This window comes from Kickxella alabastrina, assembly GCF_025024165.1.
Source record: "Kickxella alabastrina strain RSA 675 chromosome Unknown BX661scaffold_1, whole genome shotgun sequence".
NCBI classification, from domain to species: domain Eukaryota; kingdom Fungi; phylum Kickxellomycota; class Kickxellomycetes; order Kickxellales; family Kickxellaceae; genus Kickxella; species Kickxella alabastrina.
The window spans coordinates 297,145-313,147 of NW_026251472.1; the positions used below are offsets into that span (position 1 = coordinate 297,145).

Consider the following 16,003-nt stretch of genomic DNA (forward strand, 5'->3'; position numbering starts at 1 on the left):
CAACTCGCCGAGCTCTTTAACGGGATATATCTGGAGCTGTACACGACGCTAACGTATTTTTCGCGCTGCGCCATTGTCGGCGTCGACTACAAGGTGCAAGTCATGGACGAGTCGCCGCATGACGTCCAGGTAGTGCTCACGGCGACGGTGGTCGGCGAAATGCACAACTTGCTGCCGCGCTACCTCGTCAACACGCATCTGGCCACGCCAAGTAACCCCCCAAACACCACCACCAGTAATGCTGTGGCCGACGAAGCAGCCCTGCGCACGGCCTTGCAGAGCATGGGTGTGTGCAGTGCCGCACAGAGCAACAACTCGCAGCACCGCGATGCCTCCGTAGCAGAAGCAGCTTCTCTGCTGGCGGACTTGCATTCAGAAGAATGTATTGATGACCAGAATGCATTGAGCTGACTACCCTGTCATACCTGCCAAGACGTCAGATTACAGCGCATGTGGGGCGGATCTCGCTGCATTTTGTCCAGGAGGTCCACATTGACTCGGTGAGTAAGGGGCCGGTGGGCATGGGCGCGTTTGTGTTTTCGTTTATGGCTGAGGTGCAGGCGCTGGCCAGGGCGCATACGGCAGCGAGGGGAGGAATGGCAATGATTGCGCTGAGTGTGGATCAGGTCCAGATCCTCAGAGACGACCGCAGCCAGGCATATGCCACCATCAGTGTCAGCGGCGATGTTGTTCGGTACAAGCGCGTTGAGTGAATGCAACAAGACCCCTTTTACTTCAATCTAGATCTCTCCCCTGATCCCAGGAGGACGACGAATTCTTTCTTTTTTATTTTATTTCCAGTTTACATTAATTTTTTCCATCTTTTTTATTTCTCCGGCAATTTTATATACATACATTTTTTCATTTTTATATCAGCTTTTCATGATGCCCAAAATCTTCAGCTTTGCCTCGATTAACATCGACGAGGTATACAGCGTGCCGCACATTGTGCGCCCGGGCGAAACCCTGACCTCAACTAAGCGGCAGCAGCACGCCGGGGGTAAAGGCACCAACGCAAGCATCGCAGCAGCGCGCTCCGGCCACAGCCACGTCACAGTCATAGGCAAAATTGGGCCCGACGGGCTCTGGATCCGCACCCTCATTGAATCCACAGGCGCCAACATTGACCACATAACCGTGCTTGAGAAAGCCCCCACAGGACGCGCCATTATCCAAGTCGACGACGCCGGCGAAAACGCCATTTTCTTGTTCCCAGGTGCCAACCACATGCTCACCCAGGACGATGCGCGGAAGGCTCTGGCTGTGAACTCCTCAGAGGGGGATTGGCTGCTGTTGACCAATGAAACTACCGCGGTGGTCGAGGCTATGCGGATGGCGAAGGATGCTGGGATGCAGGTTTTGTGGAATCCAGCGCCTGTGGATTCGCGTGTGGTGGCCAATGGTTTGGTTGATGTACTGGTTGTTAATGAGTCGGAGCTTGCAGAAATTGCGCGCCAGCAGAAAGGGAAGGAGGCGGATGGTGGTGGGTTTGGTGATTGTGCAAAGCTGGCGCGGCAGGTCATGCTTTGGATGGACTGCCATGTCATTGCCGTTACGCTGGGGAGCAAGGGTAGTCTTGGGTTGGTGCGGCGGAGCAGATTGAACACGCACGAGATCGCCATACATGCTACTGAGGACAACAACACCAATAGTGATAGCAGCAGCAGCAGTGACGATGATATTGTTGAGGTTCGCATGGCATGTGCACCGGTTGGAAAGGACCAGGTCAAGGACACAACGGGGGCAGGCGACACATGGGTCGGGTACTTTGCCGCTGAGCTGGCACGCAAACAGGGCGACTCCCCCGAAAGCATCGGGTCGGCGGTGACATCGCTGACTCCATCCATGGTTGAGCACGCCATGCGCGTGGCCACCTATGCAAGCGGCCTCGCTGTTACGCAAATGGGCGCCGTGACGTCCATTCCGCACCGAGCTCAAGTCGACGAGTTTCTCAAGACAAAAAAAGCAAACCAAAACAAACCAAAAACAAAGTAAATGTTTTTTTGTCATATTTAAATCAAATAGTGGTTTTGATAAAACGCAATATGGACAAATGCTCTATGCCAGCCCTCCTCTCCAACACCCGCTCTCCGACCACTCCGTGCTCGGCTAACTGTCGGATAATATCCAAGGGTTTGTTCTGCTCAATAACCACGAGGTAGAATCTGCCTCCAGGAGACAACAGCCGAGGCACCATCGGCAGCAGAAAATTCAATACCTCCCTCCCATCAACGCCGCCCGCCCACGCCGACGCCTCCGCACTCACATCAATTTCCTCCGACGGCGTCACCACATAGGGCGGATTAAACAGCAGCACATCAACGCCACCCGCTAACCTATCAGACATGGATTGCACAAACCGCGTCCTGCATTGCTCAAATGCAGCCGAGCAATTCGTCTTTAGGGTGGTTTCTTTAGTGGCCTCGGTGGCTGCCGCGTTAATATCTATGGATAGGATAAGGGCGCGAGTTGGGTGGAGGAGTTGGCCGAGGAATGCGGAGACGCAGCCGGAGCCAGAGCCTATTTCTACACAGATCGTTGGTGGGTTCGAGTGGAGTGTGGATTGGTCGTTTTCGAGCGCATCAAGGAGCAGGTAGGTGTCTTCCGCGGGCTCGTAGACTGTCGAGTATTTGGTATCTCTCAGGTGCTGGGTGTCTGGTGTTGCAAGTCCCATTTGTCGCAGATAATGTCTCTTTTAGGGGAAGTTGATTAAAAATATATGCTTATATTTATGATAATTTTTTTGTCAATATATGAATGAGTAAAATATTAGATATGCGCACAACTACCATCGGGTTTTATTATTTGAATAAAACAACGTAGATCTAATCCTTTCCAATCCCCAATGTCAGGCTGGTCTTATGGTTTCACACAACGTGCAATTTTTTATTGGCAAGCCAAGTATTTTGCTCGGGCCTAGAAGAAATCCAGGCCATCGATGTTGACACCAAAGGCCTCCGCAAACGTCGTCGCTATCGACGGTCTATCGGCGCCAGGCGAATCGTCCGCTGTGCCCGCCGCACGGTCCTGATAAGCCGGTAACGCAAAGGAAATGTCATCAAAGAACTCGCGAAAAGCATACGGTGACGTGTCAATAACTTCCCTCCACATCTCTGCCATCTGCTGCACAACAGTCAACGAGCCGGTGCAGCCAAAAGCACCCAGTACAATGGACTGATGGCCCTGATCCCGGGCAATATTCAAAATGACCTCCATTTTCCTCCGGTAACTGCGCGCGGTATCCTCCACGATGCGCGTGGTCTTGCGACCATAATGGCTGATTTCGTCGACATGCACGTTGGAGTAGGGCGCGACGTTGATGAAAGAGAGGTAGACGGGGTCGTCGCGGAACGTGTAGGCTTCACGCTCGGAGTCGCGCAGGACGACGACGTCTGGTGAGTAAACGCCGCCGAATTCCGGCAGAGGGTAGGACCAGGCCCGCGCCGGGTCGAAGCCATAGGGGTCCTCGAGGTTGTGCAAAAGGGATGTCCGCCGCACCAGCTCCTCCTCCTGCTGCCCAGCCCCGCGCTTATACGCCCCCCCTGGCGAGCCCCTGGACCCAAACACAAGGACGGCTGGTGGCCGTGTATGATCCGGTCGTAGCTCTAAAAGCTTGACGGCCACATCCACAGCATCGGCATCCACCACGCGCACGGCCGCCCGCCCTTCTGTCCACCCAGCCGATCCGTTATTGCGGAACTCGCTTACAAAGCAGTCGTCTGTCGAGTAAAACACTGTCTTCTCCACTGACTTGCGCAGCCGCAGCCGATCCAGCAGAATCTCCTCCTGTGTGTACGCCAAAGTATATTGCCCGGTCAGTGTAGCGCACAGTGTGCCCATTTGCACTATTATCCGCAGGGCGCGTTTCACCACAGGGTTTTTTTGCGACTCTGCAAAGATATCCACCCAGACGTCGGGATCGAATACGCAGGTTTGGATTAGGTGAATTTGGTCTTGCTCGCTGCTTAGGGCGTTGCGTAGCTCGTCCTCTGTGAACGTGTTGTATGCCCGTGGGACAGGCATGTCGGCTTCGAACCCAAATACCGTCTTGGTGCTTCTTCGCCGGGCTTTCATCATGGTTTTGCTTATCCCCCCTTTCGTGGTTTGTTTGTTTGTTTGTGAGGGTGGTAAAGATGCAGAGGATACGTGTTGGTATGCTGTGCTGTGCTATGTTGCGTTCCGTTGCTAAATGTGCAATACTGAGAAAGGTTGTTAATAAAAACAAGGACAAAAGAAAACAAAAAAGTGAAAATGGCAATAAAAAAGAGACGTTTTTAACGACTTGTTCTCGAATAGAAAGATAGAAATAAAAGGAAGCTGCGCGGAGGAGTAGGGAGAAAACGTGGGCCGCCAACTAATCACTGTTTTTCGGTTTGCTGTGTGATGATGCTCTTGGATCAGCACTTTTTTATGGTTGTTGTTTACCTTCTTCCAATCAACAAAAAAGTAAACGCTGTTGTAAGAGCGTTTAGACAGTAGAATCTATGCTAATGAAAAATAGAGAGAGTATAAGAATAAATAATTTTGGAGCAAGTTAAAGAAAACAAAAAAGTTAAATTCAGTGTAAGCGAAGAAGGAAAATAAAACCAGCAAAATGTTTATGCCCTCCTCCCAAACTTTTAATTTTCCAGTCCACGCTTCACCAGCCGCAGCCAGAGAAAGCACGCATTAATACAAAAATATGGCACGTGCGCTGGTACCGATTGGCTCAAATTTTAATCACCATCAATGCGCTTGCTTTCATTCGCTATTATCATCGTCATCATCAGAGATTTTTTCTCATGCCTGTCTTGGGATAGATGTAAAAAAGGCACAGACAAGCAGCGTTTTAATGTGCTAATGCTTGGCTCTGCACGACCGCCAGCTGGCCGTCGATTATAAAAAAGAAATTATTTTTGCAAAAAAAGTATGTGACCATGCGGATATTAAAAAATACACCACGTTTTTTGGAGAAACTCAAGTCGAAAAAAAGAGAAACGAGCAGCTCGAAATATAATTTAGGCTCAAAAAAGGCCCTGCAGATGCGAACAGTTACTCGCCAACATTGGGCATCGGCATCGAGCGTCAGAAACAAAAATGTTAACCATTAGTAAACTGGAGCAGGTGACTGCGCTGGAAATTAACAGAAAAGTGGCCCTGAGCCCAGTAAAGCTTGCGCACACGCATGCCCTGTCCTCAACTCCCATCATCTCAATTCGTCTTTTTTTGTCAAAGCGGTAAAAATAGAAAATTTTTGACAGAATTGTATTTTTGTATGCCAAGGAAAAGAATACAAAAGCAAGCGTGCACATACACACATGTGTTTGTATATGCGGGGAAGAACCCAGACACAAAGGATTTGCACTTTTTCTCTGCACTTCTCCCTCCTTTTTTATCTCACCTTTGCTCCTGTTGTTTTTTTCTCTATTATTTTAAAAACAATTTCGAATTCACTCTATTTTTTATTTGTATTTGTTAGCCGGCTGGCTCTCCCCCACTTTGGCAACTCTTATATATTTTCCAACCATAGAACACAGCCTTTATCTACCGGCAAAATACAATGGTAAGCTACAGACTGTGGTGCTCTGGGAAGCATGAATTTCGTCGTCACGACTTGCATCTCACACAATTCCTTCCATAGTCCCAAAAATAATTCACCTGAACTAAAAACGAAATTCATACTTTTATGCTGTCTCCACCATGCTATTGTGTAGGCGCGCGGCAATCGTATGAAGAAGGCCGACTGGTCAGAGGGAACCAACATTAAGAAACAGGCCGGTGTCTCCGACATGACTATGCTGTCAAAAATTACCAACGAGGCGATTAACGAGAACCTAAAGATGCGCTTTGCAAACGCCGATATTTACGTAAGTTATCCTCTGCGTGGAAGGAGGATATGAATGGGAATGCCAACAGCGCATAGCTCAAAAGCGATAATGTCGCAAATAGAACACTTTCTCTAATTCACAATGTCCTTTCTTCGTTATCTGCTGTAGACTTACATCGGGAACGTGCTCATCAGCGTGAATCCGTTCAAAGACCTAGGCATATACACAATGCCTGTGCTCAAGAGCTACGAAAACAAGAACCGCATGGAGCTTCCACCCCACGTCTACGCCATTGCCGAGGGAGCGTTCCGAAACATGATTGCGTACAAGGAGAGCCAGTGCGTGATTATCTCGGGCGAGTCAGGTGCGGGAAAGACAGAGGCAGCGAAGAAAATCATGGAGTACATTGCCTCAGTGTCCGGTGGCGACTCGATGTCTATCAAGGAGATCAAGGACATGGTCCTGGCAACCAACCCGCTGCTCGAGAGCTTTGGTTGCGCCAAGACTCTGCGTAACAATAACTCCAGTCGCCACGGCAAGTACCTCGAAATCCAGTTCAACAATGGCGGCGAGCCCGTGGGTGCCATTATCACCAACTATCTATTAGAAAAGAACCGCGTGGTGGGACAGATCAAAAACGAGCGCAACTTCCATATTTTTTACCAGTTCACCAAGGCAGCGTCGCAGGCATACCGCGACAGATTCGGGATTTCGGGACCCGAGAGCTACCTGTACACCAGTAATGCTGGCTGCCTTGACGTGCCCAACATTGACGATAAGAAGGAGTACGCGGACACGCTGCAGGCGATGAACATCATTGGAATCACGCTGGCTGAGCAGGACGAGATCCACTGCATGCTGGCGACCATCCTCTGGCTGGGCAATGTGCAGTTCTCTGAGGGTGACGACGGCAACTCGGTCATCATCGATAAGGGCATTACGGATTTATTGCCTACCTCCTGCAGGTGGCCCCGAGACGGTCAGCAAGCTCATGGTTTCGCGTACCATGGAGACGTCACGCGGAGGCCGTCGCGGATCGATCTACGAGGTTCCTCTCAACGTCGCGCAGGCGCGGTCAGCACGCGACGGCCTGGCCAAGGCCATCTACGACCGGCTGTTCGACTGGATCGTCGTGCGCGTCAACCAGGCCATGCAGGCGCGCGCCGAGTCCTCCTACATCATCGGTGTTCTGGATATCTATGGCTTTGAGATTTTTGACCATAACTCGTTCGAGCAGCTGTGCATTAACTATGTTAACGAGAAGCTGCAGCAGATCTTCATCGAGTTGACGCTCAAGGCCGAGCAGGAGGAGTACGTGCGCGAGCAGATCAAGTGGAAGCCCATAGACTACTTCAACAACAAGATTGTCTGCGACCTCATCGAGGCCAAGCGGCCGCCAGGCGTGTTTGCTGCGATGAATGATGCGTGCGCGACTGCACACGCCGACCCCAAGGCTGCTGACCAATCGCTGGGCCAGCGCCTCAATGCCTGCACCCATAGCAAGCACTTTATGCAGTACGACGGCAAGTTCATCATTAAGCATTACGCCGGCGATGTCACCTACGAGACCACTGGGATGACAGATAAGAACAAAGACCAGCTTTTGCGCGACCATCTTGAGCTGTGCAAGTCCTCTGGAAACTCGTTCCTCAAGGGTCTGTTCCCGGAGCCCCTGGACCAGGACTCGAAGAAACGTCCGCCCACCGCCAGTGACCGCATCAAGCAGAGCGCTAACGAGCTGGTCACGAAGCTCATGCAGAGCCAGCCGAGCTACATCCGCACGATCAAGCCCAATGAGAACAAGAGCCCGTCGGAATTTGACAACGAGCGCGTCCTGCACCAGGTCAAGTACCTGGGTCTGTGCGAGAACATCCGCATTCGCCGCGCCGGCTACGCCTACCGCCAGACATTTGAAAAATTTGTTGAGCGCTTCTACCTTTTGTCGCCCAAGACGTCGTACGCTGGCGACTACATCTGGACAGGCGAGGCCAAAGAGGCCTGTATTCAGATCTTCAAGGACACTGGCATTTCGGCTGAGGAATGGCAGATTGGAACCACAAAGGCTTTTATCCGCCACCCCGAGACGCTATGGGCCCTGGAGAGCCGCCGCGAGCGCTACTGGCACACAATGGCGTCGCGCATCCAGAACGCATGGCGCCGGTACATGACGTTCAAGAACAAGAACGCGGCCAAAATCCAGCGCTTCTGGCGCCAGAAGCGCCAGTATTTGGAGCTGGCCAAGATCCGTGACAAGGGCCACGAGCTGCTGGGCGGGCGCAAGGAGCGCCGTCGCTTCAGTCTGATCAGCGCTCGCATCTACGCCGGCGACTACTTGCGTGTCAATAACTGCGGCAAGAACACGCGCGGGCAGCTCATCCGCGACGCCGCCGGTATTGGCAGCGAGCAGGCAGTCTTTACTAGCGAGATTGATGCCCTGATCCCCCGCGCAATGCGCTCAGCCATCCCGATGCCGCGCCTGCTCGTTATGACTAAGGACAGCATCATCATTATTGCTGTGGTCATTAGAGAGAACCTGGTGCAGCACGTGCTTGAGTCCAAGACGCCCATCTCCACGGTAAAGGACGTGGCCATGTCGCCGTACCAGGACGGCTGGACTGTGATCCACCTGGAGAGTCAGCCCGACCTGGTCATCAACTGTATTATCAAGACCGAGCTTCTGACATGGCTCAACTCTGTGTCACGCGGGAAGATCAAGCTGCAGGTCAACTCGACCATCTCGTACCGCAACAAAAAGATGAAGGCGACGCAGATCAAGTTTGTCAAGAACGAGGCTGCCAAAACAGCCATCTTTGAGAAAAAGACCGTGCAGATATGCACGGGCGCGCCCGCCGACAGCCGCTCAGCCGTGCTGGCGCCCAGGGAGTCGTCCTTCACGCACAACTATAAGAAGCCGCACACTGCCCGGACGGCGCCCAAGGTTTCCAACAACAACACTGCCAGCCGCCTGCAGCAGCAACAGCAGCAACGGCCATTGAGACAGCCGCAACAGCAGCAGCAGCAACAGCAGCAGCAATACAAGATGCCTGAGCCAGTCCAGTACGTGCAGCAGGCAGCCCCCGCAGCCACAGCCGCTGTCGCTGCGCCCACCGCAAGTCGGTCTGCACCGCCCGCACCGCCGGCACCACCACCAGCGCCCCCAATCCAGCCAGAAAACCCCCGCCATAAGGCCCTGTATGACTTCCCCCCGCAAAACCCCGGCGAGCTGGGTTTGGAGGCTGGCAAGATCTACGATATCATTGACAAGAACGCCAACGGCTGGTGGCTCGGCCTGCGCGAGGGGATCGAGGGCTGGGTGCCGTCAAACTATTTGAATCCTGACCCCGAGGCATCCGTTCGCGGCAGGGCTCCGCCGTCAGCAGCAGCACCCGCCGCCCCTAACCCTGCAGCCGCACTCCGTGCGAGCGCCAACGGCAACGGCGTTGCTGGTCAGCAGGCAGACAGCATGGCTCAGCTGGCGGCGGCCCTGACCTCGCGCAACAACCCCAATGGCAACAGGTCCAATGCTCCGCACGCCCAGGACTGAACCGGTTTACGCAGGAGGAGAGTGATGAGGAGGATGTTTGGTGATGATTTTTTTTCACTTCCTGTCTAGCCTTTTTCCTTTTTGATTTCGTCACGATTCCACCGTTTGTTCGACTGTTGTGAAAGCGTACTCTTGGATTTCTTTTTTACTTTTCTTTTCATATCTTAACAGTTTTGCGAATACAATTCCTTCTTTTTCCTTTATTTTGTTTTGCTTTTGCTGCATACTCGCCGCTCTTTTCCACACACAGCTGATTTGTGTTCTGCCTTAATTTACACTGTATTCGATTTTTATCATATTCAAGGGTCACACCGCCGGAACAACGTTAGAACATCGCCAGAAAATCGCCAAAACAACGCCGGAGCGTAAACACACGGAGTTCTAACTCGCCTGGATATCTCCATATATCATCTGTCCTCTTTCGCGTGCAGCTGACAAATACGCTAGCGCATATTGCACCTTGCAAAAGTGGCATTTAGTAGATTGCGGAATCAAGGATTTTGGCTATGGCATCAGATCTTATAAAATTCTTGGCATTGGCCAAGCGACCAATCATCGCTTCGGCGAGGATTAGGGCCATCGGCGCGCCATCCAGGGTATTTAAACTGGGCCACATCCCCTCGTCCACTCGTCAATCCACACCACCACTTTCTCTTCAACTCATTCATCTATTAATTCAGCACTCTTTTCGTGCTCATATACTGCCTTTACACAAATTAAACGCACCTGCCACACCACCGTCATATCAAAAATGTCTGACCCTGCTTCCCCCTCTGCAGCCACTGCTCCCTCTGCGGCCGACAACAGCGAGTTTTACAACTTTACATTCAAGACGCTTCAGGAGGAGGAGTTCCCCTTTGAGCAGCTCCGCGGCAAAGTCGTTCTCATCGTCAACACAGCATCCAAGTGCGGATTCACCGGTCAGTACAAGGGACTCGAAGAGTTGAACAAGAAGTACGCCGACAAGGGCCTGGTCGTTCTGGGATTCCCCTCTAACCAGTTTGGCAACCAGGAGCCCGGAGGCGCTGAGGAAATTGGAAGCTTCTGCCAGAGAAACTTTGGCGTGACGTTCCCGATTATGGAGAAGTCGGATGTCAATGGCGACAAGGAGAACGAGATTTACAAGTTCCTGAAGAGCAGCAAGTCCGGTATTCTCGGCCTCAAGCGGATCAAGTGGAATTTTGAAAAGTTTCTCGTCGATCGTCATGGAAATGTTGTCGAGCGCTGGGCATCGACCAGCGGGCCGGAGAGCCTGGAGCCGACCATCGAGAAGTACCTGGCCCAGGAGTAATTAAACGAGGAATGCTTTCTTTTGTCAATTTTTAACTTAATTATATCCACATTGTCGCTTTTATCAATCAACAAATAATTTTTTAATAAAAAAGTGAAATGTTGCATTGACTATTTTTTGGCTGCATGTCAAATGGATTGGCTTCTTGTACAGTGCAACACGTGAATGTAACTATGGCGTCATGTAAAAATGAGTGTACAATGCTCTTTTCCCGAATATATTCACCGCCAATATTTTAACGGCGAACTAATTCAGTGTTAGCATTGAGTTTTGGCGTCAGCAGTAGCACCGCATATAAATGTCATTTTTATTGATATTTTTTGCTACATTTACCTTACCTCGGTTGGCTGAATTGCGACAAATTTGACGAAATGGATTCTGCTATTCATATTTTTACACTGCTGCGCGTTGAAGCCATTTGAGTGCCGTACATAATTTCATTGAAGCCTCCATTACTTGGCCTTCACATGCGAAATACCACATGAATTTTTAAAGGCCACCAGAATGATATTTTCACCACTTTAAACACCACAGTTGCATTTATGCTGAGCCTTGAAAGCCGAAATTATATATTGTGTCTAGAGTTAAAACAGAATTCCAATATTTGCGTGGTTATTGATATACAAATGCGCCACAGCTTCACATGGCTGTATAATAAGTATCATTCAAATAATTTGGGTGACACAGAATAACTACTCAAATATTGGCGGTGTACCAGTAATTGTATGTGCAAAATAAGAGAAGACAGGAATATAAATATAACGCCGAGAGACTTTAATCACCCCCAAATATAATTACCAAACATTTTATTCAAACAACCACAAATTACCTTTTATTAAACCAACAATGAAACTCGCTGCCTTCACTCCCATCCTCTTCCTTGCTGCCTCCGTGGCACATGCCGGACCCGTGCAGACCAACCAGAACCAGGTTCAGACTATTAACAACCTGGATGCTGCCACCGCCAACCTTATTCAGTCCATTAACCGGGCTGCTATCGACGCGAGCGATGACCCGACAAAGATTCTAAGCATTGTCTCTGATCTTATTACCGGTATTGTATCACCTTTGGGCGCTATATCAGATGCTGTTGTGGATGCCGGAAAGGCTGTATTGGGTGTTGTTACTTCCATTTTGGACGCTCTGAAGACCCCTGCACCATAAGCACCACCGGCTCTTTAATTATTTTTTGCATATAGAAAATAATTTTTTGCATAGCCAGCCAACTAAAGGTGTTTTGCTGCAGATGTAGAGAATACATTTGTAGTATTTTACAAGCTATTTTAATAACTAAATATTAATATTGATACTAATACAAATACAAATTTGTAACAAGTATAAAGTATGTATATATATTCAAATTATGTAACAGCAGTGCTTAACAGAATATTAAATTCCAACTTATTTTCACAAAACAGTTTAAATATTTAACAAAAATTGAAATGCAGTTATTTGGAAATATTTATAAGTCATATTTCTAAATGATGGAATAATGTATGACCGATATTTTGGCAAATGAGCTAAAAATATATAAACTATTTATCTTCCGACAATTATCCGTTTTTTAGAAATAAAGCTTGGAATATAAGACGTTCTATGAATGTGTAGATAAAGTATATTTAATAACTAAGTGCTATGTACTGTGAAAGGTAAAGAATAGAGAGCATATTGCTTTGGTCACTGTGTGACTTATTGTTTGTGTGGCTAAACAGCCAAGCCGGGTTAATTAGCTGATCGCCATCAACCAATAAAAATATGCAGCACTATCAGGATTGTTTGACAGCATGCATAATCTCACTAAAGCCTCCATTTTTTATCTCCAGCTTTTGAATTATATGATGCACTTGTAATGCCATTAGTAAAAATTCACATTAATACTGAATAAAAACTAACCGCACTATCAAGTGAAGCCACCCAAAGTAACGATTACTATTGAAAAGCTGTGACAATTCAGCTAAAAGTGTGTAAAAAGAATGTATACAACTGTCACGTATTCTGTCATATGCTTGTTTGACAATTTGAATAAATAAATTGGACTGTGTAAAGTGAACTCGTAACTGTTTACAAATTGCTACATATATTTGCAAGCATAAATAAAAATTCTATAAATATAACACCAAGATACAACATTCACAGCCAAACATCATCAACCATTTTATTCAATCAACCACAAATTACTTGTTATTAAAACCAACAATGAAACTCACTGCCTTCACTCCCATCCTCTTCCTTGCTGCCTCCGTGGCACATGCCGGACCCGTGCAGACCAACCAGAACCAGGTTCAGACTATTAACAACCTGGATGCTGCCACCGCCAACCTTATTCAGTCCATTAACCGGGCTGCTATCGACGCGAGCGATGACCCGACAAAGATTCTAAGCATTGTCTCTGATCTTATTACCGGTATTGTATCACCTTTGGGCGCTATATCAGATGCTGTTGTGGATGCCGGAAAGGCTGTATTGGGTGTTGTTACTTCCATTTTGGACGCTCTGAAGACCCTGCACCATAAGCACCACTGGCTGCTTAATTATATTTTGCATAACGAAGCAATTTTTCCGCATAGAAACTCGACTAAAGCTTTTTTGTTGTAAGTGTTTAAAATATATTTGCAATTTTTGGCTATAATATATTAATAATTTTTATAAATACTGTTGCACAGACTAAAGATATGGAAGTGGATGTTGAGGTTGTGAATCGCGAAACAAGTTTCCATCTGCATGCCGATTGACAGGGTATTAATTGGATTATGCAGGCGTAAATTAGGAACCATCATAATGGTGTCCAGACATGCTCCCGATTTTGCAATGCACACGCATAATGCACACACACAAAAACCACAACACTGACTTCCCAAGATACCGGTCTGCTCACAAAAAACCAGTTCTCGTCAACAGAGTGCACAATTGGCAATGTGCACAACAAAGGCAACGAGGCACATATATAAGACGAGGCCGGCGCTAGTAGTACTTTAGAAACATTAGTAATAAAACCTTTTATAAAGCATACTCTCACTTTTTAACACTACTACCATGGTGCTCCTTACGCCCCCCTTTTACATAATAATAATAATAATAATAATAATACAAATTTAAACCAAACCTAAAATTTAAATATCCAACATTTTAAGTTGTAAAATCGTAGAAATATTTTATTGGTCAGATGATACATTTTTAGATGCTCATAAATTGTTATGTGACCAACATCTTATCGAACAAAATTAACAATATACAAGATACAAGATAATTATTTATTGTCCTTTACTTGTCTAATTTGGATATTTATTATGTAATGGGGTTGAACTTGCAGAATTACAACAAAGGTCAAACTATCAGCGCTATCAAGCTTGTTTAGCGGCATGCATCATTTCAGTGAAGCCTTTATTTTCAGCCTCTATTGTTTTCTTGTTAAATCAATATTTTCTATTTGCTAAAAAAAGTATTACTACTTAAAATATAACCAACTACATTCACCAAGTAAAGCCACTCAAAGTTACAATATGGTTGCCAAATTTTATTTTAAAAATGTTTTGACATCAAAGTTGGAATTGTACAGAGTTATTACAAAAAGACAACGCATATTATTGGAAAAAACATTTACTCCTGTTATTTTGATTGCTACTCAAAAAATAAAAATGAGATTCACTGCTTTTATATTGTTTATATTGTTTTCCGCTTTAGTAGCACATGTCAGGTCTGCACCGACCTACAAAAAACCAACTGAGACTGTGTCTAGCCAAAAAAAGCCTATTAGAGGTCCTGTTGAGTCTGTCAAGATAGTGGCTTCCATACCTGGCCAACTATTAAACCTGTTTTTAACTCCCGTAGCTGACTACATGCAAGCCGCCACAAAAAACACACTACATGTTATTTTTGGCTCCGCTTTAAAACCTATTATAGAAATTTCAGTTGGACTTATTGAAACTCAACAAGCAGTTTTTGGAGCTATGAAAGTAAGGCCAGCCACTTAGTTAATTATGACATAAATAAATAAATCCAAAATATGTTTAAACGTCTATGCCACATTCTTAATAATTTTTTAAAATAAAAACTGTGGAGACTACAGATTAAAAGATTATGTGTATTATATATTTACAGATTGGGTAACTGTGTTTCCACATGCGCGCGGCACATACGAATATATTCCTTTGACAATTGTTATGCAGAAACATTATCATTTTTCAAAATCGATAAGGCTACAAATAATGTGGTGCCCAACACACATTCCAAGCCACTATCTTCCCTTTTCAAGAATTAAGATTGTCCTCATGGCCGTTATATATTTTCTGTTATTGCTAGCTGACATCAAGGAACACCATTATGCTTACAGCACTGCCCCCATTTTTCAATTCCTTAAATAATTTTTGATAATTGAATATATTAATTTATACTCAAATTTTCATAGAGCACGACAAAAAGTACTGTTGAGTAATTCAATGGTATCAACACAACCACATATGCTTTCTCCAGATAACTAAGCGCCACGCATTATACAACTGGCCTTCACCTTTATTGCCTCTGTCAAACATTGATTACTGCTCAATCCAACTATTACATTTATCAAGTTAAGCCATTCTATGCAAAATCAACTTGTAAAGAAAAGCGATAACGATATTGCCAACAATGTAGCATATTTTTTCATATGGCTATGTAACCAATGCGCTTTAAACAATTATTTGCATATAGCTTTGCATTTATTGTTAACATTTTGGAAAGAATTTCCGCAACAAATTACAACTATAAAAGGCCATAAGCACGCCATGCTTATCATTATTATAATACATTATTTTTATTAAACATTGCGTATTAACAGCTTACATTTATACAATGAGATTTGCCACCCTTACACCAGTCTTCTTCCTTGTAGCATCAGTGGCACATGCCGAACCTGCCCAGATAAGCACAAATCAGCTCCAGCCCCAGCACCAGAACGCCCCTAATGTCATTGTAGCAGCTAACAATATTGTTGATGCCGTTAGTGCCTCTGTTGGCAATTCAATTTCTGAATTAAAAAGCCCACTTGACTCTATAACTAACCTTTTAACTACTACTTTGCTTCCTTTATTGGGCCCTATTACTGCCCCTATTGTTGATGCTTTGGTTGGAATTTTGAATAGAATAATAGATGCACTCAACAAGCTGAAGGCTCCAGCCACAATTCCGGCTGCAATAAAGCCTGCAGCCAAGGTTATGGCTCAGTATTTTTAAGACATTGACACCCAACTAGAAGCCTTTTTACATGATAACTAGATGCATGTGTGTTATTTTATTTTATTTTAATAAATACATAAACTATAATTAAAATGTCAATGTAGATGTAGAGCCAGCCAGCAACGAGGAATTGGATTTTACAATTTTAAA

General features: G+C 46.4%; 9 protein-coding genes across 9 annotated transcripts; 6 read left to right on the plus strand and 3 right to left on the minus strand.

Annotated features, from left to right (window-relative positions):
• Nucleotides 1–838: 838 nt before the first annotated feature.
• On the plus strand, nt 839–1,995 carry BX661DRAFT_158703 (Ribokinase-like protein; the record flags this gene model as incomplete). Its single annotated transcript, XM_051533285.1, has 2 exons — nt 839–1,580; nt 1,662–1,995. The coding sequence occupies exons 1-2, from the start codon at nt 883–885 to the stop codon at nt 1,993–1,995; spliced, it is 1,032 nt and encodes a 343-aa protein (XP_051394902.1). The 5' UTR covers nt 839–882.
• A 22-nt stretch (nt 1,996–2,017) lies between these two features.
• Nucleotides 2,018–2,674, minus strand: BX661DRAFT_192590 (S-adenosyl-L-methionine-dependent methyltransferase; the record flags this gene model as incomplete). The annotated part of the gene is made up of 1 exon (XM_051537717.1): nt 2,018–2,674. The coding sequence occupies one exon, from the start codon at nt 2,672–2,674 to the stop codon at nt 2,018–2,020; it is 657 nt and encodes a 218-aa protein (XP_051394903.1).
• A 101-nt stretch (nt 2,675–2,775) lies between these two features.
• BX661DRAFT_174982 (uncharacterized protein) lies at nt 2,776–4,565 on the minus strand. The gene is made up of 2 exons (XM_051533961.1): nt 4,426–4,565; nt 2,776–4,185 (listed from the first exon to the last, which is right to left on the minus strand). The coding sequence occupies exon 2, from the start codon at nt 4,075–4,077 to the stop codon at nt 2,917–2,919; it is 1,161 nt and encodes a 386-aa protein (XP_051394904.1). The 5' UTR covers nt 4,078–4,185; nt 4,426–4,565; the 3' UTR covers nt 2,776–2,916.
• Nucleotides 4,566–4,887: 322 nt separating this feature from the next.
• On the minus strand, nt 4,888–5,253 carry BX661DRAFT_1357 (uncharacterized protein). Its single transcript, XM_051532662.1, has one exon. It carries the CDS (start codon nt 5,187–5,189, stop codon nt 5,004–5,006), a length of 186 nt encoding a protein of 61 aa, XP_051394905.1. The 5' UTR covers nt 5,190–5,253; the 3' UTR covers nt 4,888–5,003.
• A 286-nt stretch (nt 5,254–5,539) lies between these two features.
• BX661DRAFT_167760 (P-loop containing nucleoside triphosphate hydrolase protein) lies at nt 5,540–9,351 on the plus strand (the record flags this gene model as incomplete). Its single annotated transcript, XM_051533364.1, has 4 exons — nt 5,540–5,542; nt 5,694–5,846; nt 5,976–6,708; nt 6,773–9,351. The coding sequence occupies 4 exons, from the start codon at nt 5,540–5,542 to the stop codon at nt 9,349–9,351; spliced, it is 3,468 nt and encodes a 1,155-aa protein (XP_051394906.1).
• Nucleotides 9,352–10,102: 751 nt separating this feature from the next.
• BX661DRAFT_192592 (thioredoxin-like protein) lies at nt 10,103–10,642 on the plus strand (the record flags this gene model as incomplete). Its single annotated transcript, XM_051537718.1, has 1 exon — nt 10,103–10,642. The coding sequence occupies one exon, from the start codon at nt 10,103–10,105 to the stop codon at nt 10,640–10,642; it is 540 nt and encodes a 179-aa protein (XP_051394907.1).
• Nucleotides 10,643–11,440: 798 nt separating this feature from the next.
• Nucleotides 11,441–11,949, plus strand: BX661DRAFT_174987 (uncharacterized protein). The gene has a single exon (XM_051533962.1). The coding sequence runs from the start codon at nt 11,489–11,491 to the stop codon at nt 11,804–11,806; it is 318 nt and encodes a 105-aa protein (XP_051394908.1). The 5' UTR covers nt 11,441–11,488; the 3' UTR covers nt 11,807–11,949.
• A 780-nt stretch (nt 11,950–12,729) lies between these two features.
• On the plus strand, nt 12,730–13,431 carry BX661DRAFT_174988 (uncharacterized protein; the record flags this gene model as incomplete). The annotated part of the gene is made up of 1 exon (XM_051533963.1): nt 12,730–13,431. A coding segment is annotated over exon 1 (317 nt), but the record flags the coding sequence as incomplete, so codon positions are not given.
• Nucleotides 13,432–15,442: 2,011 nt separating this feature from the next.
• Nucleotides 15,443–15,902, plus strand: BX661DRAFT_174996 (uncharacterized protein). The gene has a single exon (XM_051533965.1). It carries the CDS (start codon nt 15,470–15,472, stop codon nt 15,848–15,850), a length of 381 nt encoding a protein of 126 aa, XP_051394910.1. The 5' UTR covers nt 15,443–15,469; the 3' UTR covers nt 15,851–15,902.
• The last annotated feature ends 101 nt before the right edge of the window (nt 15,903–16,003 follow it).

Excerpts from the sequence above, each read along its gene's own strand:
- BX661DRAFT_174982 (XM_051533961.1), bottom strand. The coding sequence starts at position 4,077 with ATGATGAAAGCCCGGCGAAGAAGCACCAAGACGGTATTTGGGTTCGAA.
- BX661DRAFT_1357 (XM_051532662.1), bottom strand. The coding sequence starts at position 5,189 with ATGATGGGAGTTGAGGACAGGGCATGCGTGTGCGCAAGCTTTACTGGG.
- BX661DRAFT_174987 (XM_051533962.1), top strand. The coding sequence starts at position 11,489 with ATGAAACTCGCTGCCTTCACTCCCATCCTCTTCCTTGCTGCCTCCGTG.
- BX661DRAFT_174996 (XM_051533965.1), top strand. The coding sequence starts at position 15,470 with ATGAGATTTGCCACCCTTACACCAGTCTTCTTCCTTGTAGCATCAGTG.